This window comes from Caretta caretta, chromosome 10 (genome assembly GCF_965140235.1).
Source record: "Caretta caretta isolate rCarCar2 chromosome 10, rCarCar1.hap1, whole genome shotgun sequence".
Classification (NCBI taxonomy): Eukaryota; Metazoa; Chordata; order Testudines; family Cheloniidae; genus Caretta; species Caretta caretta.
The window spans coordinates 84,996,936-85,021,355 of NC_134215.1; the positions used below are offsets into that span (position 1 = coordinate 84,996,936).

General features: G+C 52.2%; 2 protein-coding genes across 2 annotated transcripts; one reads left to right on the plus strand and one right to left on the minus strand.

Annotated features, from left to right (window-relative positions):
- The first annotated feature begins 6,677 nt into the window (after positions 1 to 6,677).
- Positions 6,678 to 16,021, plus strand: MFAP1 (microfibril associated protein 1). Its single transcript, XM_048866007.2, has 9 exons — positions 6,678 to 6,862; positions 8,021 to 8,240; positions 9,630 to 9,759; positions 11,446 to 11,633; positions 12,253 to 12,361; positions 12,461 to 12,621; positions 12,943 to 13,102; positions 14,908 to 14,997; positions 15,189 to 16,021. Exons 1-9 carry the CDS (start codon positions 6,784 to 6,786, stop codon positions 15,369 to 15,371), a joined length of 1,320 nt encoding a protein of 439 aa, XP_048721964.1. The 5' UTR covers positions 6,678 to 6,783; the 3' UTR covers positions 15,372 to 16,021.
- A 1,277-nt stretch (positions 16,022 to 17,298) lies between these two features.
- HYPK (huntingtin interacting protein K) lies at positions 17,299 to 23,680 on the minus strand. Its single transcript, XM_048866015.1, has 4 exons — positions 23,470 to 23,680; positions 22,844 to 22,899; positions 21,691 to 21,742; positions 17,299 to 17,579 (listed from the first exon to the last, which is right to left on the minus strand). Exons 1-4 carry the CDS (start codon positions 23,653 to 23,655, stop codon positions 17,484 to 17,486), a joined length of 390 nt encoding a protein of 129 aa, XP_048721972.1. The 5' UTR covers positions 23,656 to 23,680; the 3' UTR covers positions 17,299 to 17,483.
- Positions 23,681 to 24,420: the final 740 nt, after the last annotated feature.

Consider the following 24,420-nt stretch of genomic DNA (forward strand, 5'->3'; position numbering starts at 1 on the left):
ATTTCACAAAGCGGAAAAAAATTATGAGCCAAATCATCTGGAAGGAGGAATTTAATCAGAAAAAAATGAATAATTGGGAATTGTTTAAGAACATTTAACTAGATGCCCAAAATGCACAACTGAGGAAGAAGGTTGCACTGTTTAAAAATGGACCTCCTTTTGAGGGAAAGTGAAGGCAGTGATAAAAAATTTAAATATATAACAAATGAAAGAAAGGGGAAGTTGATAGTTGCAAACTGATAGTAGTAAATATAAATCAGAAGCTAGGAATTTGAGACAATTGATAAAGGAAGCAAAAAGACACAAGGAGAAATCTATGGCCAGCATTGTTAAGGACAGTAAGAAGGAATTTTTAAAGTATATTAGGAACAAAAATAATCCTAATAATGGTATTGGTCCACTATTAGATGGAAGTGGTAGAATTATCAATAATAATGCAGAAAAGGCAGAAGCATTCAATAAATATTTGTTCTGTATTTGGGAAGAAACAGATGATGTAGTCATATATGATAACACACTTTCCATTCCACTAGAATCTCAGGATCATGTTAAACAGAACCTACTAAAATTAAACATTTTTAAAATCAGAAGGTCTGGATAACTTGCTTCCAAGAGTTTTAAAAGAGCTGGCTGATGAGCTTGCTGGACCATTAATGTTTACTTTCAAGAAGTCTTGGAACACCAGGAAAGTTGCAGAAGACTGGAAGAAAGCTAATGTGCCAATATATAAAAGCATAAATGGAATACCAGTCTGACATTGATCCTGGGCAAGATAACGGAGTGGCTGATACAGTCTCGATTAATAAGGAATTAAAGGAGGGTAATATAATTAATGCTAATCAACATGAATTTATGGATAATAGATCCTGTCAAACTAACTGGATATCTTTTTTGATGAGATTATAAGTTCGGTTGATAAAGTGATAGTGTTGATGTAACATACTTCTGTAAGGCATTTGATTTAGTATCAACATTTTGATTTAAAAAAATAGAATACAGAAATTAACCTGGCACACATTAAATGGATTAAAAGCTAGCTAACTGATAGGTCTCGAAATGGCACAGGTGTGACAGCAGCTGGAATACTGTGCAGTTCTGGTGTTCACAATTCAAGAAATTATTGGCGAGTGTTCAGAGAAGACCCACAAGAATGATGAGAGGATTAGAAAACCTGCCTTACCATGATAGACCCCAGGAGCTCAATCTCTTTAGTTTAACAAAGAGAAGGTTAAGGGATGACTTGACTACATCTATAAGTACCAAGAAATATTTGATAATGAGCTTTTTAGTCTAGCAGAGAACAGTCTAACATGATCCAGAGGCTGGAAATTGAAGCTAGACAGATTCCAACTGGAAATAAGGCATACGCTCTTAGCAGTGAGGGTAACTAACCATTGGAACAACTTACCAAGGGTTGTGGTGGACTCTCCATCACTGACAATTTTTAAATCAAGACTGGGTGTTTTTCTAAAAGCTTTGATCTAGGGATTACTCTGGCCTGCGATATACAGGAGGTCAGACTATAATAGTCCCTTCTGGACTTGGAATCTATGAGGACGTGAAAGCCTCCTCTTTACCCCAAACCCCAGGATGGGGACTTCCATGTAACAGAATAGATTCTGATCATGCATCTCCTTACAAAGAAGAGGAAACCACTTATGTGTCAGAGGAGTAATTAAAACAAACTAGCAATTGCACAGGAAACAGTCACTGGTAATTTGATGCTGCTGAGAATAACAGTGAATCGGCATTGTGACTGGAAAGTGGACTCACAGGGGTAAGTTTTGGGAGTTTTGTTTGTTGAGCCAATTGTTAACTGGGTCATCACCACACAGGGCCCAGCTGGGAAAGGTCATTTATTACTTTCTGATACAAATTAAATCTCCCTGTCGGGAATCCGGCCTCTCCACTGGTAATGTGCCCATCATCGCAGGAGCCCCACCCACACGAGGGCATCACACGTGGGACAGGAACTGAGCCCACGGCCAAGAGGTCAGAGGCTTACACATGAGACTGTAGAGAAGCCCAGGGACAGGAGGGGATGGGACAAGATTGTCCTGGCCTCTCACGTGCCTTTTCTGGGGGCCGTATGTGCTGTGAGTTCTCATCCTGCCTGAGGCTGCCAGCCCTCCAAGGAGGCCTGTGCCACTCACCTGGCTCAGCAGGGATGGCCCTGGAGCAATGGAAATATTGGTGGTACCCCAACCTGCACAAGGCACGGTGCTCTGGAGCCAGGCCTCTCTCCTGACTGGCTGGAAGCTTCAATTTGTAACTGCATCCCCCACCTTGCCACAGCCCATCAACACAGCTTGGGCTTAGCCCTTCCTAGCGGCTCTTGGAGCAGGAGTGGAGGGATGTATGTCACAAGCCCAGAGAGAAGGCAGGCTGCCAGCACACTGGTCCAGAGAGGGTGCATTTCTCCACAGGCTCAGGCTACCTGTGAGCTACCTGCCACTGAGAGGGAAGGGCCAGGAGACGTGGAATCCAAAACCTTGTCTAAGAACAGCCCCCACAATCGAGGGATCGTCACAGTTGCTCCTATTGGTCACCCTGACAGAATCCAGCCCAGGAAACCTAGTCCCATTTGTGGCCAATAGCCAACTGTACTGATTTTACGACAGATTCATCTGCAGCACTTGCTGCTCTGGGGACGGAGACCCTGGTGATTTGACTTCTGCAGACAGAGGGAACTTGCAATTTCCAAACGCACCTGGATCAAAGCAGGCTGGTCCAGTGCTGATGCCCACCTCTTACGTTGCGTAATTGTTAACTTCCAAGGTCATCTGGAATGACAGCCAATGAGAAAGAGCATTTCCTGGCTTGCTGAAATTCTGACTGAAACTCCAGCCCAGTGGGACATCATGTGCTTTGCATGTTATTGTTGAGCTTTTTCCTGTTATATCTACATTGTTCACCAGCTGAGTTATGTGCTGAAGCCCTATCTGAGCTGTGGTGACATGGCACTATTTTTGGGGGATGCACTGTGATACTCTGCCAGGGCAGGCAGTAGAAGCTGTGCCCCGGCCCACAGCTGCGCTGCATCAGTAGCGTTAGGGCTTCCCTTGAATCAGCGTAACCCTGGGGGTGCCAGGGGTCTGTTCTGCCCTCACTGCAGGGCGGGGGGCAGGGGAGCTCTTTGATGGCCAAGAAGTAGCTACCAGAGATCTCCCCTCCCCACAGTCTAGGACAGGGCAGCAATGACAGGACAAACCCATGTCCGGCTAGCTACTGCCTATGAAACAAGTCTCACCAGATACATAAAGCCCTGGGGTTTGGATATGGATTGGGGTCCCAGGAGGGGTTGGGGGGTCCCTGGAGGGGGCAGTCAGGGGACAAGGATGGGGGGGGGTTGGATGGGTCAGGGGTTCTGAGGGCGGGAAGTGGGAGGGGCAGATACAGGGTGGGGCCCAGCCTGTTTGGAGTGGCACAGTTTTCCCTACATACCATTTCACAATCCTGATGTGGCCTTCAGGCCAAAAACTTTGCCCACCCCTGGTCTAGACATTAGGGCAGCACCTGAGGGTCACAGAGTACAAAGCCAGAAGTGGCCATTGTGCTCCTCAAGTCTGACCTCCTGTCTAGCAGAGGCCAGTGACAGTCACCCAACTACCCCTGCACTGATTCCGTACCTTGTGGGGATGGACACTCCTCCACCACTGCCCTTGGCTGTTTGGTCCAATGGTTATTTTTGGTCCAATGGTCATTCTCACTGTTAAACATTTGGGCCTAATTTCTAATCCGAATCTGGCTTGTTTCCAGCCACTGGATGAGAGTTTGACTTTCAGATCCATATGAATGTCCTGCCAGGTGCGGACTGGACCCATAAGTGGGTCTTTCCACTGGGGAAAGAGGGCAGCTAGCAACAGGCAGGAGCAGCACATAGCTCACCACCTTTCCAGCTCCTGAGGCCCCCCAGCTGTGGCTTCCGCAGGAAGGCTCACCAGCATGCAGCTCAGGCTCTGCCACCCCAGTGGTTGGGTTTCCTGGAAGCAGAAACCTCTTCCTTTCTTCCAAGAAGGTAGCAGAGAATTGCAGAAATGAGGTCAGTGCTTGTGACGCGGCCTGAAATCAATTTCTAGGGCAACCCAGGGCGGGGTGGGACCAGATAGGACCGAGGTAACCCTGATGCAGCCTTACAAGGGCTCCTGGAATTGTCCCACCTCCTCTTGATGGCTGTCCAACATGAATCATGGCAGCAGTTTTCTCCAGAACGCTGACCAAGCCAAGCAGGTGCTCCTGTGATAAGGTGTGGCCGCACCCCGTGGTTAACAAACAAGTGCTCCCGTGACGTGCCACCGCACTGCAATGGTTAACACCTCAGCTTATTTGTGAAATCCTGGGTAGCTGCTATGACAGTGCATCATGGCCACTCCCCCGGAGCAGAACTGTGATGGAACACACAGACCACAATCACTTCTGCTGCCTGGCACTTCTGGGAAGCACCAGCCACGACAGGCTCTATCAGTCCCAGGCACCCGAGAAAGGCTTCCTGTGCCCACTCCCCCAGCCCAGGAAAGAGGCTGCCCTTTTATTAAACCTTTGGGGCCCCTGCCCTGGAAGTCCTTATTCAGACACTGAGCTACGGCTGCTATGCCCCTCTGAAGGGCAGGCTGGGGGGCCCTGAAGGATGAATAGCGTGGCTGCAAATCAGAAGTGTGGAGGCCTGGGAAGGGGCATCAGGCTTCTTGTTTCCTGGGCAGGGAAATGGCTGCAGTGACTGGCCATTCCGTTGGGTTCACCTTTAATTTGTAGCCAGAATGGGAGTGTCAGGGCCGAGGGGCCTACTGATCGATACAAGACCCATCTCATCATGGCTCTGTCTCTGGAAGCAACTTGGTACATATTGACACCTGGCTGGGTGGCAGCAGGTTACCATGTGCAGCATGAATGGGCAAGGGGGATGGCCATGGCCATGCTGTTAGCTGTCAGGTGAAAGGCAGGAGGTCTCCAAGCCCAGCAGGCTGTAATACAGTATATAGCTCACCCCACTGCACAGGGGCACCCCTATGGGAGCTCCTCACCATGGAGATATTGGAGACTTCAAGGCTCTGAGTGCTCAGCAATTTAACATCCAGGCTGATGAGTTTTATGGAATAGCCCCAAAGTTCATGGCCACCCTAGCCTGGCACTGCTGAGTCAGCTCTGGTATTGGACAATGGGCATCTGAGAGGCAATCACTTCCGCCCCTGCTTTGAGGGAGGAGCTAACCTGCCTCCTGGCACGAGGGCAGGTTCGGAGAGTTGCCCTCAGGACTCAGATGCATAAATGGTCCCTGCCCAGTGGGGCTCACAACATCCCAAACAGGGATGCAATGCAGCAAAGAGCAAACCCACCCTCCTGCCTCCCACTTCTTGTGGCTGGTGCAGGTCACCGCAGGGCAATTAGGTTCTTCCACTGCCCAACAGGGACCAAGACCTGGCGCTAACAGCAGGGATGTGACTCGTGCTCCTGGAGATCAAAACTAAGCTCCTGCTCTTTCCTCCCATCAAACTCTTTGCTCTCCCTTATTCTCCATCATCACCGCCCCGCCTCCATGCCTGAATCCCATTGCTGTCCTCCACACCGCCCCTTCCTCCCTTGTCCGGGTTCTTGTTATCCCTCCTGATCACTAGCCTCCCTCACGCCCACGCCCCAGAGGCAGCTGCTGAGATCACCAGGCACCAGCCCCTCTGGCGCCCCTAAACCCAGTCTGTCCCATTACAACTGCTTACTCAGCCTGGGCCTGGCTCTCAGATCTCATCCACCCGGCCCCCTCTTCGGCCCTCCTGCCCCGGGGCCCCCTCCGGCCCCCCCTTCGGCCCTCCTGCCCCGGGGGCCCCTCCGGCCCCCCCTCCGGCCCTCCTGCCCCGGGGGCCCCTCCGGCCCCCCCTCCGGCCCTCCTGCCCCGGGGGCCCCTCCGGCCCCCCCTCCGGCCCTCCTGCCCCGGGGGCCCCTCCGGCCCCCCCTTCGGCCCTCCTGCCCCGGGGCCCCCTCCGGCCCCCCCTTCGGCCCTCCTGCCCCGGGGGCCCCTCCGGCCCCCCCTTCGGCCCTCCTGCCCCGGGGGCCCCTCCGGCCCTCCTGCCCCGGGGCCCCCTCCGGCCCCCCCTTCGGCCCTCCTGCCCCGGGGCCCCCTCCGGCCCCCCCTTCGGCCCTCCTGCCCCGGGGCCCCCTTCGGCCCTCCTGCCCCGGGGCCCCCTTCGGCCCTCCTGCCCCGGGGCCCCCTTCGGCCCTCCTGCCCCGGGGCCCCCTTCGGCCCTCCTGCCCCGGGGCCCCCTTCGGCCCTCCTGCCCCGGGGCCCCCTCCGGCCCCCGGGTCCCCCGCCTGGGACGCCTCCCAACCCGAGAGGCCAGGCCCCCTCTGGGAGCAAACACCGCGGCTCCCCGCGATCCTCGGCGCTGCCCCGGGCCAGGCCCTCGGAGACGGGCGGGGCCGGCGAGGGAGGAGCCGCCAGCTCCCAGCGCCGGCTGACCGGGCCCGAGCCCCCAGGGACCGGGCTCCCGGCTGAGGCGGGGGGGCGCGTCGCCGAGATCCGCGGGAACCCCCGGCGCGGGGGAGCAGGGGAGCCCCACAATTCCCTGCGGCGCGGGGCCGACAGTCTATCATCTGCTTCCGGAAACTCTATCCCTCCTCCCGGACCCGTTCTGACGCAGTTCCGGTCAGTGAGCGTGCGAGAGCTCAGCTAGTTTCCGGTTCCGGGTCTCGGCGGTGATGCCGTGAGAGGGTGGTTCCGGTTCCGGGGTGGACGGTTGCCGGAGGCTGTCTGCGGTGTCGGTGGGTCCCGCGTTTGGGCCACAAGCTGCCGCCATGTCGGTCCCCAGCGCCCTGATGAAGCAGCCGCCGATCCAGTCCACGGCGGGGGCCGTGCCCGTCCGCAACGAGAAGGGTGAGAGCGGCCGGGGTGCGGGGTGCGGGCCCGGGACGGGGGGGTGTCGGGCTCAGGGGAGGGGGGGTGTGGAGACGGGGGGGTGGCGTCTCAGGGGAGGGGGGGGCGTGGGGAGACGGGGGGGTGGCGTCTCAGAGGAAGGGGGGCGTGGGGAGACGGGGGGGTGGCGTCTCGGGGGGGGGGCGTGGGGAGACGGGGGGGTGGCGTCTCGGGGGGGGGCGTGGGGAGACGGGGGGGTGGCGTCTCAGGGGAGGGGGGGCGTGTGGAGACGGGGGGGTGGCGTCTCAGGGGAGGGGGGGCGTGTGGAGACGGGGGGGTGGCGTCTCAGGGGAGGGGGGGCGTGTGGAGACGGGGGGGGTGGCGTCTCAGGGGAGGGGGGGCGTGTGGAGACGGGGGGGTGGCGTCTCAGGGGAGGGGGAGGCGTGTGGAGACGGGGGGGTGGCGTCTCAGGGGAGGGGGGGCGTGGGGAGACGGGGGGGTGGCGTCTCAGAGGAGGGGGGGCGTGGGGAGACGGGGGGTGGCGTCTCAGGGGAGGGGGAGGCGTGGAGACGGGGGGGTGGCATCTCAGGGGAGGGGGAGGCGTGGAGACGGGGAGGCGTGGAGACGGGGGGGTGGCGTCTCAGGGGAGGGGGGGGCGTGGGGAGACGGGGGGTGGCGTCTCAGGGGGGGGGGCGTGGGGAGACGGGGGGGTGGCGTCTCAGGGGAGGGGGGGGCGTGGGGAGACGGGGGGGTGGCGTCTCAGGGGAGGGGGGGCGTGGGGAGACGGGGGGGTGGCGTCTCAGGGGAGGGGGGGCGTGGGGAGACGGGGGGTGGCGTCTCAGGGGAGGGGGGGCGTGGGGAGACGGGGGGATGGCGTCTCAGGGGAGGGGGGGGCGTGGGGAGACGGGGGGGGTGGCGTCTCAGGGGAGGGGGGGCGTGGGGAGACGGGGGGGTGGCGTCTCGGGGGGGGCGTGGGGAGACGGGGGGGGTGGCGTCTCAGGGGAGGGGGGGGCGTGGGGAGACGGGGGGGTGGCGTCTCAGCATGGGGGATGGGCCCAGGTGGGTTTTCCCCAGCGTTAGTTGCTCTGGTGTCTTGGGAGCTGTGCCCTTTTTGTCCTGGGGTGCTGGGGCGGTGAGAAGCACAGGTCTGCAGTAACCCATCCCCCTCCCTCCTCACAGGTGAGATCTCCATGGAGAAGGTGAAGGTGAAGCGCTATGTGTCGGGGAAGCGGCCAGACTATGCGCCCATGGAGTCCTCGGACGAGGAGGATGAGGAGTTCCAGTTTATTAAGAAGGCAAAGGAGCAGGAGTTGGAGCCAGAGGAGCAGGAGGAAGATTCCTCCAGTGACCCCCGTCTGCGGCGCTTGCAGAACCGCATTAATGAGGATGTGGAGGAGAGGTGAGCTCCTGTCCATGACAGCCCTGGCTTAGTCAAAGAGAGAGACACAGCAAGTAGCGTCAGGCCCACCTGCCCTTGAGAGACCCTTACAGCTGTGGCTTTACAGTCACCTTCGTTACGTTTTCGGCAGTTTCTCTTTGTGAAAGACCGAGCCTTTGAAGCTGACTCTGCCGACATGCTGTCCAAGGCACTGTAAACAAACTGAAAATACGAAGAAATATATGGAAAGAAAAGGTTTTCTCTCAACTTTTTGTTATGGTAACTAGACTTTGCTTGAGTCAGTTGTAGGGATGCATTTTTCAGGTGTGTAACTTTTTGAAGTGTCCTTTTTATATATTCCCCACATCTTAAATAGAGGGGTACAGGAAGGAAAAAACAGCCCTACACATTGTCACAAATAATTCTTTAGATGTAGGCTAGGGCAATTAGTCAGCAAGTTCTGAAAGTGACCATAAATAATACAGCTAGCTCCTTAAGGTCTTAACATGGGGAGGAAAGCAAAATCTATAAAACAGGATAACATTCTTGTATGGAGATAGGGGGACATCATGTTACTGCATCTAATTGGGATAGACAGATGAGTAATGTTTGTTTAATTCACCTCAAGTCACTAATTCATGTCTACGAGGAGTATTCATATCTATGGGTCAGTTCTAGCATTGCCTCAATATTTACAATTGCTAATGAAGACGCAGGATCCCAGCGGAAGCTGCATTTGCTAAGGTGGGATGAACAGAGGTGTCTATTCCTGAGCAATCCAGCTACTGGATCTTAAATGTCACCGTGTAAACCAACCTTCTGAGAAGAAATGTTACTTTTTCCAAACTTTGCTGCTGTAGCTCTGCCTGCAGCCTAGGTGCTCAGACTGCCAAGGAGAGTAACCCGTGGTTTGCACTGGAGCAGCATGTACATAAGTGCTGTGATTGTTACTGTCTCGTTATATTTCAGACACTGGTGGGTCTAGCCACGTTTTTTAGTTACCTGAGTATTTGAGATGAACGCATGTTCAGCTTGGCATGCTGAGATACACCTTTGCTGTGATTATTGGGCTATAACAGTGGGGTTAGGAGGGTTAGGACAGGGTCATTGTGGGGTTGGAATGGCTTGAGAATTCCTGGCTGGCTTATAGATTTTAAAGTCAGAAGGGACCATTATGATCATCTAGTCTGACCTCCTGCACAACGCAGGCCACAGAATCTCACCCACCCACTCCTGTAACAAACCCTTAACCTATGTCTGAGCTATTGAAGTCCTCAAATAGCTTGGATGTGTATGTATGGGGACTTCAGTTTGAAGCACCCCAGAGCATTTAGATGGGCTGTGGCCTACGGTTGCTGCTTTATGGCAGTTGAATTGCAATGAAATGTTAACTTTGGTGTCTGTGCATAGACTCGCAAGGCACCGCAAAATTGTCGAGCCAGAAGTAGTTGGAGAAAGTGACTCGGAGGTGGAGGGAGATGCCTGGCGCATGGAACGGGAGGATACTAGCGAGGAGGAAGAAGAAGAGATTGACGATGAGGTATGTGCAGAGCTGCAAATGTGCTGGAAGCACCAGTTCCCCACGCTCTCTCAGCTGAGTTTCCACAGGGTGGGGTCCAGCTTCCTGCAGCTCAAAGCAGTACCAGATCCATGGGCAGATGGGTCTGGCTAATATGTGAACGAATCTGAAAGAGGTTAACTGTCTGTCTACAGATGGCCTCGACTTGCTATTTGGGTTACATGGGATAAGTATCATAGGATGAGAGGGAAGGTCCTCTCATGGATCAGTAAAAGATATGAAACAAAGGGTAGGAATAAATGGTACGTTTTCACAATAGAGAGAGGTAAATAATGGGGTCCCCAATACTGGGTTGTGTGCAGTTCGACATATTCATAAATAATCTGAAAAAGGGAATGAACAGTGAAGTGAAAAAGTTTTCAGATGATACAGAATTATTCAAAATACGTAAGTCCAAAGTTGACTGCAAAGCGTTACAAAGGGACCTCAGAAAACTGGATGAGTGGGCAACAAACTGGCAGAAGAAATTCAACAATTGATAAGTGGAAAGTGTAATGCACATTGGAAAAAATAATTCTAACTACACATGTATAACGAGCTTTAAATTAGCTGTTACCATGCAAGAACTTTGAGTCTTCGTGGCTAGTTCTCTGAAAACTTCATCTCAGTGCACAACTGCGGTCAAAAAAGCGAACAGAATGTTAGGGACTATTAGGAAAGGGATAGATCATAAGATCGAAAATATCATAATGCCACTCTATAAATCCACGGTACGCCCACACCTTGCATACTATGGGCAGTCTGGTTGCCCATCTCAGGATATAGTGTAACTGGAAAAGGTCCTTAATGGGCAACAGATGATCAAGGGTACGGAACGGCCTCCCTACAAGGGGAGACTAAAGAGACTGATGCTGTTCAGCCTAGAAGAGAGACAACGAAGGAGGGAGGTGATAGAGGGTTATAGGAGCGTGACTGGTGTGGAGGAGGTGACTGCAGAAGCATTATTTACCCTTTCACATAATACAAATGCCTTATTAAATTAATAGGCAGAACATTGAATACAACAGGAAATACTTTTTCACACAATGCACAGGCAGTCTGTGGAACATGTTGTCATGGGATGTTGTGAAGGTCAAAAGTAAAACTGGGTTAAAAAAAACCCACCTAGGTAAGTTCCTGGAGGACAAGTCTATCAATGGCTATTAGCCAAAATAGTAAGGGCTGCTACCCCTTGCTCGGGGTGACCCTAAATCTCTGACTGCCAGAAACTTGTTGGGGAAGATGGGGTGGATCTCTCCAAAGCTCCCTGTTCTGCACACTCTCCCTGAAGCTCTGGCACTAACCACTGTCAGAGACAGGATACTGGTCTGGCCCAGTATGGCAGCTCTTATGTGCAGATGTCTCACCACTGGCCTTGCTGTGGGAGAGAACATTGGCTGAAGCCCACTCTGGTTTGCATGGTGAGGTATGCAGACCAGTGGATCAGAGTGTGGCCTCTATGGAACAAGGAATCAGTACTGTTAATGCCAGTAAATTCCATCCATTTCACCCACTGCATGAAGGAGTTAGAATGGACTTAGGGCCTCTGCCCCTCTCGGGCTTTCCTTGGGGCAAACATCCTCCCCCACCCCTCTGCAAGAGAACTGGGGGTGAGTGGAAGGTCAGTAGTTCCACTGACTCCCTTTGGGTTTGGTGTGCCTCAATTAGGAAATTGAGCGTCGTCGTGGGATGATGCGCCAGCGAGCCCAGGAGAGGAAGAATGAGGAGATGGAGGTGATGGAAGTGGAGGACGAGGGCAGGTCTGGCGAGGAGTCTGAATCAGAGTCTGAGTATGAGGAGTACACAGACAGTGAGGATGAAACAGAGCCACGGCTCAAACCTGTCTTCATCCGCAAGTAGGTGGTGTACTTTGCTGTTGGGGGGTAGGGGATTGCTCACACCTGAAGGAGGACAGAATGCCAGCCTAGACGGAAAACGTGAAGGATCAGCCGGTGCACAGAGAAGTGGTGCTCGAGTTCGTTCTCATGTAACTGAGAAAGCAACTGGGGCACATGCTAATAGCACCTCAGGTTCTATCTGCAGGTCAGGTGCCGTCTCGGCACAGATATGCAGCATTTGTCTGTGTAATGGAGTGTCTGGGTGTGATAGATTCCAGGCAGCTGTTGTTTTTAGTGTCTGACCCTGCAGCGTACGCAAGCTGGATGGGCTCAGAGTCTCTTCATGGTACTAGCTGTTATTTTTGGGTTGGTGCCGCTCAATGGTGATAGGGTGATTGCCAGTAAGGTGCAGAGTGCCACAGGAAATGGTTCTCTCTCCAGATCTGGGGGTGTTAGAGGCTGCTCGGAAAGTTGCTAAGGCAGCTGGGCCTGGAGCAGCACCAGACAGGTGAGGATCCCAGGGGCAGACACTGACTCCAGAGGAGCGAAATAGCCAGTGCTGGTGTGGGACTTCGAGAGGGATGGGTCAGGTGCGGTGAGAGGGGGAAAGAAGCCTGTGATGGCCCCTCTGTTCCAGGAAGGATCGAGTTACAGTCCAGGAACGAGAGGCAGAGGCCGTGAAACAGAAGGAGTTGGAGCAGGAGGCAAAGCGGCTGGCGGAGGAGAGGCGGAAGTACACGCTCAAGGTAATGGGGGACTGTCCAGTGGGGCAGAATATCTGTGGGAGGGGGAGAGGGTTGGTCTGCTTGCAACAGGCTCAGTTCCCAGCTTGGTCCCCTCTGCAGATCGTGGAGGAGGAGACTAAGAAGGAGCTGGAGGAGAACAAGCGCTCGCTGGCTGCCCTGGAAGCGCTTGATACGGACGACGAGAACGATGAGGAGGAGTACGAGTCCTGGAAAGTGCGTGAGCTGAAGCGCATCAAACGGGACCGCGAGGAGCGAGAGGCGTAAGTGCTGCCGCAGCCTGGGCTTGGGGTTGAATGTCTCTAGTCTCTGACCCAGAAGACAACGGCCACCAGGGGGCATCTTCCCCTCCCCATTTCCTGCTCTGTCTGCAGCCTAAGGCAGAGCAGAGGGCACCCGGTCTTAGCTCCTGGAGGGACAGGGCATTTGGTGCGTGCCCCTGGAATTTAGTGGGTTGAATTGCTTCCTGGAGCTTCAGTCTCTGGCCAGGGATGTGAGTGGGACAAGCTTTCTGTCCCCTGGGCAGAGCAGAGGGCATGGTGAGAGTAGGGCTGGCTCTAACGAGCTTCATGCCTCCTGCACAGACTGGAGAAGGAGAAGGCTGAGATTGAGCGCATGCGGAACCTGACGGAGGAGGAGCGCCGTGCTGAGCTCCGGGCCAATGGCAAGGTCATCACCAACAAGGCAGTGAAGGGCAAATACAAATTCCTGCAGAAGTACTACCATCGTGGGGCCTTCTTCATGGTGAGTGACTGCTGGGGCCCTGCTCTGTGGCAACCACGCCTGGAACAGTGCATTCCGTTCTGGATGCTTCAGGGGAAGGATTGGTTTAAGGGAAAGATTACAAGGGCTACAGCTGCATAGTGGCAACACAGCCACCGAAGTGTGTGTGGTGTCAGGAGACTAGGATGAGTCTGCTGTGTTTGACAGGTGTGAATCCCTAAGAGGGGGAAGGGTGTGATTCGGGCTTGCCTGAAGGTGAAGTTACATTGAATGCCAGGAAGCTTCCTGACAGTGAAATTGATTGTCACTTGACCTCCTGGGGGGTTTTCTCATGCATCCACTAATACAGGCGTGCTCAAACTGAGGGTCAGGACCTCAGGTTGTGAGGTTATTATATGGGGAGTCACGAGCTGTCAGCCTCCACCCCAAACCCTGCTTTGCCTCCAGCATTTATAATGGTGTTAAATATATTAAAATGTGTTTTTAATGTATGGGGGGGTCGCACTCAGAGGCTTGAGAATCACTGCACTAATACCTCTCTGGTAATGACTGACAGATCTACGTGGATGTCTCATCACTATTTGATCTCATATGGCCCAACACTCTTTCCACTCCCCCTTTCTCTGTCATTGTCAACCCAAATCTCTTCCCTGGCATTCAGGCCCATAACCTGGGCTGATTTGTGTCTCCTCCATGTCCCACACATCCAGAACTTGCTGCTGTTTCCTCCACAACATCTCTAGAATCTGTCCTTTTTCGTTTCTACCTTTACAACTCAAACTCTCCTTGAGGCCCTCATCACTTGCCATCTTGCTGCAGTGACAGCCTTCCCACGCTGCCTCCTGCTGCCTTACGAAGTGTTGGTGCCAGAATCCATTGCCTTGTCTGTTCTATGCATGCTGTCCCCCCTGAATCCCTCCACTGGTGCCTTTCCTTTACTGGATCCTTTGCAAGCTTGTCACAGCTGTCAGAGGTAGAATCAAGTGGCCTGTTGTTTTGTCACTTCTGCCCCATCATTAAAGCTAGCCTCATCTGCCCTTCTCATAAACAGACCCCTGCTTCTGCTGGCTGCACACACTGCCCTTCCTGAGCTCATCCACAAAGCCCCTGCCCTCAAGGAAGCTGTGGATAAATTGGAGAGGGGTCAGAGAAGAGCCATGAGAGTGATTACAGGATTAGAAAACCTGCCTTATAGTGATAGATTGAGCTCCTTGAGTCTGTCTGGTTTAACAAAGAGAAAGTTAAGGGGTGACTGATCCCAGTCTAGAAGTACCTACCTGAGGAACAAATGTTTACCAATGGGCTCTTCAGTCTAGCAGCAAAAGGTATAACATGGTCCCATGGCTGGAGTTTGAGACTGGACACATTCAGATGAAAATAAGGGCCTTGGAATCTGAATGGTGAGACCCCTTGCACACCTGCTTACATTTTGTTGTCTTGTGTATCCCAGGACTCTCCCTTTATGCTGTGACCCTTCCCTCTAACCTAGTGCAGCGCCCCAGAGCAGGAGGGTTGTAGGATGTTTGGAAAGTGCCTAAAAGCTACAAGAAACAAATGTGGTGGGAGGTTCTTTGCTTGCTGTATTTGCCACTGGTCTGAATAAAGCCCTGAAATATGGACTGTTGAGGCTAATCATGTTCTAGACCCTGGAGATGGACTAGATGGGACACAAGCCTTGTCTCCAATTTCTGTGATTCTGACACAAGGAGGGAATCTTGAGTGTTGTTACCAGGACTCTTTGAACTATGCTGTTTGTGAAGAGTGTCCCTACCTGGTTTCCCTGGGGGCTTACTATAAATGACTGCCGCATGTCTGTCCCTCCCTAGGATGAAGATGAGGAAGTGTACAAAAGAGATTTCAGTGCCCCCACACTGGAGGATCACTTCAACAAGACCATCCTGCCTAAAGTCATGCAGGTGTGTGTGCTGGAGATGGGCTTAGGGGAGTTGGGTGGGCTCTCAGCTAGCAGGGCACCTTAGAGGGCACCTGTGCTCTGGGGTGACACGGAGGCTTGGTCCACAGTGGAGCAGTGGTGCCGTGTACTCTGAGGATGCTGCAGGTCCTGCTTGCGGGGGGGTTGCTGCTCACACAATTCTTTTCTCCCTAGGTCAAAAACTTTGGGCGCTCTGGGCGGACCAAGTATACACACCTGGTGGATCAGGACACAACCTCCTTCGACTCTGCCTGGGGCCAGGAAAGTGCACAGAACACCAAGTTCTTCAAGCAGAAGGCAGCCGGTGTGCGGGATGTCTTTGAGAGACCATCGGCTAAGAAGCGGAAAACTACCTAAGGGAGTGCCCAGGACAGTGTCATGCTGCTGACAGCAGGACGGAAAGGCACTTGTCTGCCATGGGTCCTAACCCTGCCAGAAATCTTGCGAGTGCGTTGGGGCATAAAGTGCACCTGTCTTGGCCAATTCCTTCTACTCTCCATTTGTTGAGCTGGGTGTTGCATTCTGTACTCCAGCGCTGAGCTCTCACCATTCTGCCTGGTAACCTGCGCGGGGCTGCACAGACTTTCCACCTGGCTCAATTGGAATTAGAGGAAAAGTCCATCCTTGTGCTAGGCTAGCCAGACCCAGTGCTGAATGGCTTTCGCCCCCACCAGCCCCAAGGAACTAGACAGCTTCCCAGATTCCCACTGCCAGAGGGCAGCAAATTCCCAGTTCTCTTGGAATTAGCAGCAAGGTCCTACAGGCTGCTCCAAAGTATCTCCCCACCTCTGCACAACACCCCATCTACAGTTGGGAATGTAGTTCCCTTTTGTTCTCTGGAACAGCTGTAACAGTCTCCTCTGCCCCACCTCTGAGGGGCTTCCAAGTCTCTTTGGCCTAGCCCTCTGCTTGGCTCTAGGCTTCCCTACCTGTACAGTCGGGTATGGGGCTCTTCCAGGCCCTAAGGCACAAGACCTGAGTTTTGATTAAAAGCTGTTTTCTCACAAGACTGGTGTTGCTATCCCTCTGGGGGAGGAAGGGGCACGTTGGTGGCTGAAGCAAGGCACTCTTCCTTCTCTCGGGGCTGCGGGCCTCAGCTCACAGCAGGTGCAGGGTTAGGGCAGTTGTGCTCATTAAACCTGCTGGTGTGCGCTGGATGGAATCCTGGCTTTGAGTGAGGCGGTGACTCATCAGCTGTTCCCTTCAGCCCTGCCTGCTACAGCTGTGTATCCCAGCACTGTTTCTGCTCTCCTTTGGGGGGTATTCTGTGCTGGTGCCCTGGCTTTGTGCTATTCAGCTGTTAGAGCTACAGCCCACCATCTCCTCTGGGAAGCAGCTTTCTCACACCAAGCAGTCAGTGCAGGCAATAAACACAAATTCCCCACGAGCCAGTCTTGGCCACAGCTAGAGACTGAAGAGATGCTCTGCCCCTCCAGCAGCTATTCAGAGCGAGGGTGAACACACAGCCCCCTAACTGGGCATAAGTTGAAGCTAGTTTTCTCTCTCGCCCTTCAACTCTACACTGCCTTTAAGAGCTAAGTCCCTGCTGCCAGGACAAGTTTTTTAACAACCAGGCTTGCCAGGGGGTTTCAGTAGGGAGCTGTGACCCTATAAAGCAGCCTGTGAGGTGTTGAAACCAGGGGCAGGCTCTGAGTCAGCCAGAACCTCCCCTTAAATTAACCCCAGACATGTTACATGCCACACACCTCAGGGCTTCTAGCATGGTGTAAATAGAGAAGCTTGAGAAGGTCTCTGCCCTAAGACCATGTGGTTTTAGGAGCTGACAAAAGGGGAAGATAATATGGGCTTAACGGAGGAAAGACTGAAGCCCGTGGAGCTCAGATAAGAACTAGAAAGGCTCTAGACTGCGAACAGCATGGAGAGAAACAGACTTGGGGGTGATGGAGCAATATAATGGCAGAAGGGAATAAAGTTTATATCAAAGAACCATTCAGCAGGGGTGGGAATGTTACCCCATCTCTTCCTTTTGAGAGCTCAGCCATTGTTCTCTGAAGGGGGTTTAAGTGAACACTTCATTCAGAAAATGCTCCCTCAGCTCTGTACTCACCACCCTGGTGAGCTTTACAGGCCAGATCTCATGTGTCTCATTTCTGACACCATACTCATTCCTAACACAGCACAGCACCATGCGACACAGGTGTGCGAGTAGCCTGCCACCTACACAGAGCACTGTGGTCAAAGTTGTCTACAAGAGGTGGATGGTAGCACACTCTTTCAGGCTTCTCAGAGCCTGTTCATAGCTGCTTTACAAACTGCATCCACAGAAGGTTACGGATGTCTTTATTTCAATAAGTTAATACATGTAGCATCTGACCAGTCTCACTCTGTCAAACAGTTATTGGGAAGGCAGTGCACATGGCAGGGGTGACAGCACAAGACATTTCATGAAGTCCCAATAAGAGTCTTCCTCCCTCGTTCCCTTCTCAAAGTGGTCCAGTAGGAATGTGGTTAGTTGGTGAGGGTGATCAGAGCCTCCACCACGTTGCCCATATGTTCTCGCAGACTACGCTCCGCTGCTGCCCGAGAGATCTCCATCTCATTCATCTGCAGGGAAGAAAGCAGAGATAAGAGACGCTGCACAACAGCACACAAGAAAAGGGTTGGACTCAATTAAGGTTTGGTACTCCAGCATTACTGAGGCCTCAACCAAGAGTATGAGTCACACAGCTGCTGCAGAGTCCAGCTACTGTTCCTGGCCTACTACAGTGCAATGCAGCAAAGCAGGGTGGATAAAAATCAATGATTTGTAAAAAAGTTTTTGATAGGCTTTTTCCTCAAAAAGCATTTTATCTAAAGATAGTTTTAATTAAGATACATGATAGCTCAAAGATATCTCACTACGGAATAGGGATTATTAATTCTATAGTATGAGAATATATTCATGCAATGTTTACAAAAAGTTTTGTAAATGAGTTCCCATAGTTCATGGATTAGGAACCCAATCTTATGGGGTTCCAGTATAGATTATTTAGGTTAATGTTTCTATCTACCCAATGGGACGCAGTGCTCAGTCTAGAAGATACCATCAGAAATTAGTTTTGCAGTTCTCAAACTGTGGATTTGTGTCTCCAGAGATAACATGCTTGTTAACAGCAAAAATGTTTATAAATATATAGAGGTGAGAAACAACAGACCTCAACCCTATTGTCCCTCCACAAATTTGTGTACACAGAGTCAATCCCTTACCTCTCTCTAAAAGTGCAAAGTTTCAAAAAGTTCAATGAATAGAAGATTGTTGGGGGGTGGAATAGATCTGGACAAGGAGAAGAAGTCTGGAGATAAATGTGAGAAGGGAGGGAGAGGCAGTAGAAACAAAAGTGAAACTGTTTGAGCAGCATATTCCAAAGTCTTGAGGTCTTGCTGAGTGTAGCCTTCTTTGATTTGAGATCTACCCTACTGTTCTCTCACTAGAAGGGAAAACCCATAATGGCAGCAGGCCGTAAAAGAGACCCAGTTTGGGAATATTTTAATGAACTTCCTCTACCTGTGGGTAAGACAGGCATGCGTGCAAAATGCAAACAGTGCAACAAAGAAATGCAAGGCCTGGTTGCCCAAATGAAACAACACCATGAGAAGTGTTCCTTCTCAGGAGGAAGCTGCATAGATGATGATGAAAGGAACATGTCTGAACATGCAGGATCTTCAGGTTGATAAACTTTTTTTATTTCATACTTCTTTCTTAAGGACTGCCTGTCTTCCTTCTGGACTATTCTTGAATTCTCATGTTTGAGCAAAAAATATAGCTGTTACTCTATGATACTATCATTTTAGATGCAGTTGTGATAAAAATAAATAGCTGCAACAGGCAGATCTTCCTTTTACAATTTCACCTTTAGAGTAGTACTGAGTGTCAGTGAATGCAATGAGTAACACTAAATAAGCAGTATGGTAATAATAATTAAATAACGGCATGGGCTTATTTTGTTTAGGAGAATCCATCCTCAACATACAGGATTCTGAAGACTATCCACCTTCAAGATCACCCTCATTTTCTATAGTTTCAGAGTTATCTGCCAATGACAGTGTTTCAGTCACATCATGTATGTCACATAGCCACAGTATATCTATCACCTGTAGCAAAAAGAAAAAAAAAATCTCCATCATCCAGAAACAACCATAGATAAGTTTGTGATAAGAACCAGCAGATTATAAAAAGAGGTAATTGATGAAAAAATTGCCTGATTTGTTTATGCAACAAACTCTCCTTTTTCTATGATTGAGAACCCACACTTCATTAACATGGTTCAGTCATTAAGACCAGGATACAGTCCACCCAACAGAGCAGATGTCACAGGCAAACTGTTGGATAAATTTCAGAGTAACAGCCGTGTTAGTCTGTATTCGCAAAAAGAAAAGGAGTACTTGTGGCACCTTAGTCTCTAAGGTGCCACAAGTACTCCTTTTCTGTTGGATAAAGTGTATGAAAGAGAAATTGAGCAATGTGCAAACGGTCTAGAGCAAGGGTAGGCAACCTATGGCACGTGTGCCAAAGGCGGCACGAGAGCTGATTTTCAGTGTCACTCACAGTGCCCAGGACCTGGCCACTGGTCCAGGGGGCTCTGCATTTTAATTTAATTTTAAATGAAGCTTCTTAAACATTTTAAAAACCTTATTTACTTTACATACAATAGTTTAGTTATATATTAAAAAGACTTATAGAAAGAGACCTCCTAAAAATGTTAAAATGTATTACTGGCACGCAAAACCTTAAATTAGAGTGACTAAATGAAGACTCGGCACACCACTTCTGAAAGGGATGCCAACCCCCTGGTCCAGAGGGTAAAACTGTTAGCCTGAGTCTCGAAGGGTGGAGCAATGTCCACAATGATCCTGTTGTATGTGCTTGTGTGACAACAGAAGAAGGGAATGTCTTCCTTACAGAAACAATTGATATATCAGGAAATGCACACACAGCAGAATACTTACAAGAAGTAGCAGTAAAAGCTATAACAAACTGTGAAAAAAAATGTCTAGTACGCAGCTTGGTCACAGACAATGCTGCAAATGTATCCAAGATGAGAAGAAATTATTTAGAAGAGAGTCCTAAGCTAATAACAGATTTCAGAGTAGCAGCCGTGTTAGTCTGTATTCGCAAAAACATACGGTTGCAGTGCTCATTTGATGCACCTCCTAGCCAAAGACTTCAGTGTTCCTGAAATAAAGGCTAATGTTGTTGAAATTGCAAAATACTTCCATAACAACCACTTTGCAGCAGCTGCTCTGAAAAAAGTGGGAGGAACCAAGCTAACTCTCCCACAGACGTGAGATGGAACTCAGTAGTGGACTGTTTTGAGCACTATGTCAAGAACTAGCCTAATCTGATGACCGTTTGTGAACAAAATCGTGAAAAAATAAATAGATGTCACTGTCACAGCCAAAGTTCTCAACATTGGGCATAAGAGAAATGTTGGACAGATGCTGAGCACCCTGAAGCCTATTTCCGTAGCCTTGAACAAAACGCAGGGAAATAGTTGTTTTATTCCTGACGCTGTTGAAATTTGGAAGGAATGGAGTGAGATCTTTAAAAGAGAAATATGCAGTGACAGAGTTAAATTACAAGCATTAAAAAAAAAAAAGAATGGGACAAGCACTATCTCCAGCTCATTTTCTTGCAAATATTCTCAATACTTGGTACCAGGGTCAAACCTTAACTGCTGAAGAAGAGGAGTTGGCTACGACATGGACATCCAGCAATCAGCCCTCCATAATGCCAACTATAATAAACTTCAGGGCTAGGGGTGAACTATTCAAGAAATATATGTTTGCTGACGATGTTTTAAAGAAAGTCACACCAGTGAACTGGTGGAAGTCAGTTAAGCACTTGGTTTCAGAGCCTCTTGAAGTGATAATCTCACTAACAGCAGTAGCTTCTTCTGCCAGTGTAGAAAGAATATTTTCTTCCTTTGGACTAATTCATTCCAAATTGAGAAATCGTTTGGGACCTAAAAGATCAGGAAAGCTTGTTTTTCTTTTCCAGATTGTGAACAAACAGGAAAATGAAGGTGAAGACGACTGAGTTAGACACAGAAGCCAATATTTTAAGTTTCTCATGTTGACCTGGCTGACATCGTCAATTTAATTTTGGGTTTAAAAAAAAATTAAACTATTTTAGTTAAAAACAATTTTAACAAAAACAAACCTTATTTTAAAAAACTTAAATGTTTAACTAAATTCAAAAATTCATATGCTTGTTTTGTTAAAATATTGTATGTTTGCTGTTGAAGAAAAAAATCCAGAATACATAACGTTGTTGTTTTAGTTAAATAAAACAATTTAAATGTCTGTCTGTGATGTTCTCTTCCTAATACAGCATGGCAAAAAAATCCTCCAAATATTAATGATTAACCTGTTGAATTGGATATAGTTCACCTCAAATATCCATTTCAATTACCTTTGGTAAATGAAATAAACCAAACAATCATTCATTTTCTGATATAGCTGTAAAACTAATCTGAAAAGTTTTCAATATAAATCACTTAAAATGTATAGTGTGTTCCGTTTAAAAATGAAACCTACATCTCTCTCTGAGTTGTGAAGAATATGTATTAAGGTTATAACAACCAACAAGAATGCATTTTTATGTAGAAATCCACGATTAAATTGAGTCTTCCTGACTAGCGATTTAAATCAAATCCACCCTGCCTTCCATACTCACAATCAGTTCCAAATCTTCTTTCTTGATAGTAACTTTTGCCAGTTCCTTTTCCCTGTAACAAAAGGAATCAGAACATCAAGCACCAACACCACAGGCTCCAGACCAACTCAGTCACAACTGTAAAGTACAATCAGAAAGCTTGCAGCAACTCCTTGTTGAAGCATAAAGCCACCAGTCTTGAGACTGGACTTGGACAAGCAGGAAGTTTAACCAGAAAAACTACCCTGGTCCCCTAGGCCAGTGGTTTTCAAACTTTTTTTCTGGGGACCCAGTTGAAGAAAATTGTTGATGCCTGCGACCCAGTGGAGCTGGGGATGAGAGGTTTGGGGTGTCGGAGGGGCTCTGGGCTGGGGTGCAGGCTCTGGGCTGGGGCCAGGATGAGGGGTTTGGGGGGCTCAGGGCTGGGGCTTGGGAGGGGGTCAGGGCTCAGGGCTGGGTGGTTTGGGGCTCTACGTTTGGGGAGGGTAGCGCTCAGGGCTGGGCAGAGGGTTGGGGCACGGACTTACCTCCGACAGCTCCCTGTCAGCGGCACAGCCAGGGTGCAGAGGCAGGCTTCCTGCTTGTCCTGGCACCATGGACCGCACTGTGCCTGATGCGGCCAGCAGCACGGCCAGCTCTTAGGTAGAGATGCACAAGCAGCTCTGCAGGGCTCTCGCCCACAGGCACCGCCCCCTCCAGCTCCCATTGGCTGTGTGGAGCTGGTGTCTGGGGCAGCACACAGAGCCCCACGGCCCCCCTGCCTGGAAGCCAGACCTGCTGCTGGCCGATTCCGGGCACAGTGCGGTGTCAGAACAAATAGCAAGGCAGCACCACCGACAGGACTTTTAATGTCCCGGTCAGTGCTCACCAGAGCGACCCAGTGCCTTACATGTGACCCGCACTTTGAAAAATGCGGCCCGAGGCCTCCTGAAGAAGCTTCCGCATGTGCAAAGCTAAGTCACCTATTGCTGGACTGACTGGCTCAGGAACTGAAAGCCCTGCTTGGCATGGACCAGAATTGTCTGAGCTTCAGCTCCAAAGAAGCTATTTTAACCTACAGCAACAAATAAGGCTGATCCTTAACCTGTGGCTGCACTGGGCTCAGACTAGGGCATGGGGGTTGCGTCTCAAAGCTCTATGCTGGAAAGGGGCAAGAGGTGCAGGGAGCGCTTACCTCTCTTGTTTTGCTTTCTGCTCTCTGGATCTTCGGTCTCCAATCACGGACATGGCCTGGGCAGGAGGAGCAGGGACGGTTACCTCCAGCACACAGAGGGAGAGGTCTCCCCGCAGCCCAGGAAGGCAGCACAATCACTTCAGCATACACTACCAGGCCAAGCTGAACATCTTCCCAACACCCCGACCCCGAGGAGCCACACGCTGCAGCCTCTCGGGCTGGAATCTCAGGCCACTGCCAGTGGGTGGGGAAGAGCCACAGGCAGCTTCTGCCCCCAGCTCCAGGGTCAAGTCCTGAATGGGCCCCCCACGCGTCCCCACCCCCACCCCCACGCCCGGCCGGCCCCTCCCCCACACCTCCCCACGCCCCGCTCCCCCGGCCCCTCCCCACGCCCGGCCGGCCCCTCCCCCACACCTCCCCACGCCCCGCTCCCCCGGCCCCTCCCCACGCCCGGCCGGCCCCTCCCCCACACCTCCCCACGCCCCGCTCCCCCGACCCCTCCCCACGCCCGGCCGGCCCCTCCCCCACACCTCCCCACGCCCCGCTCCCCCGGCCCCTCCCCCACAGCTCCCCACGCCCCGCTCCCCACGCCCGGCCGGCCCCTCCCCCACGCGCCCCGCCCGCACCGTCTCCAGGTTCGAGCTCTGAATCTCCTTCTCCTCCGCATAGTCCGTGACCCGCTCCAGGTCCGCGGCGCCGCTGTCATGTTTCCGGGGCTTCTCGGCCGGCCGCCCCCCGGCCCCGTCCGCGCCGCCCCCGGCGCCGTTCGGCTCCGTCTCCAGCTCCAGCTCCACGTCCCCCTCCGCCGCCATCGCGTCGCCGGCCCCGGACTTCCGCTTCCGGTCACGAGACTTGGGCCAGTCGCGGCGGCGGAACCAGCGAGACGCGCCCGGCGGGACAGAGCGGCCGGGCGCCACCCGCGGCCGGGCGGGGAATAGCGCGCGGCGCGCGGCCGCTGGGACTCGGGGCTCGCCCGCGGCATCAGCCCCGGCCCGTCTCTGCCGGCGCGGGAGCGAAGGAGCGCGGCGGGGGGGGGCCGCGGGGACACGGGGCCTGCCCGGAGCCCCCTCCCGGGGCACCGGGGGACGGGCTGGTCGTGGCGCAGGGCACCAGCTGGCCTGCCCCGCTCCCTCCGGACTGGGGCTTGCCCGCGGCGAGCCGGCCCCCCACCGCCCCGACTGGGTATCCCACCGCTCCCACCAAGGAGACTCGGCCCCCCACCGCCCCGACTCGGTATCCCACCGCTCCCACCACTGAGACTCGGCCCCCCACCGCCCCGACTGGGTATCCCACCGCTCCCACCAAGGAGACTCGGCCCCCCACCGCCCCGACTGGGTATCCCACCGCTCCCACCACTGAGACTCGGCCCCCCACCACCCCGACTGGGTATCCCACCGCTCCCACCACTGAGACTCGGCCCCCCACCATCCCGACTCGGCCCCCCACCGCCCCGACTGGGTATCCCACCGCTCCCACCACTGAGACTCGGCCCCCCACCGCCCCGACTGGGTATCCCACCGCTCCCACCACTGAGACTCGGCCCCCCACCATCCCGACTCGGCCCCCCACCGCCCCGA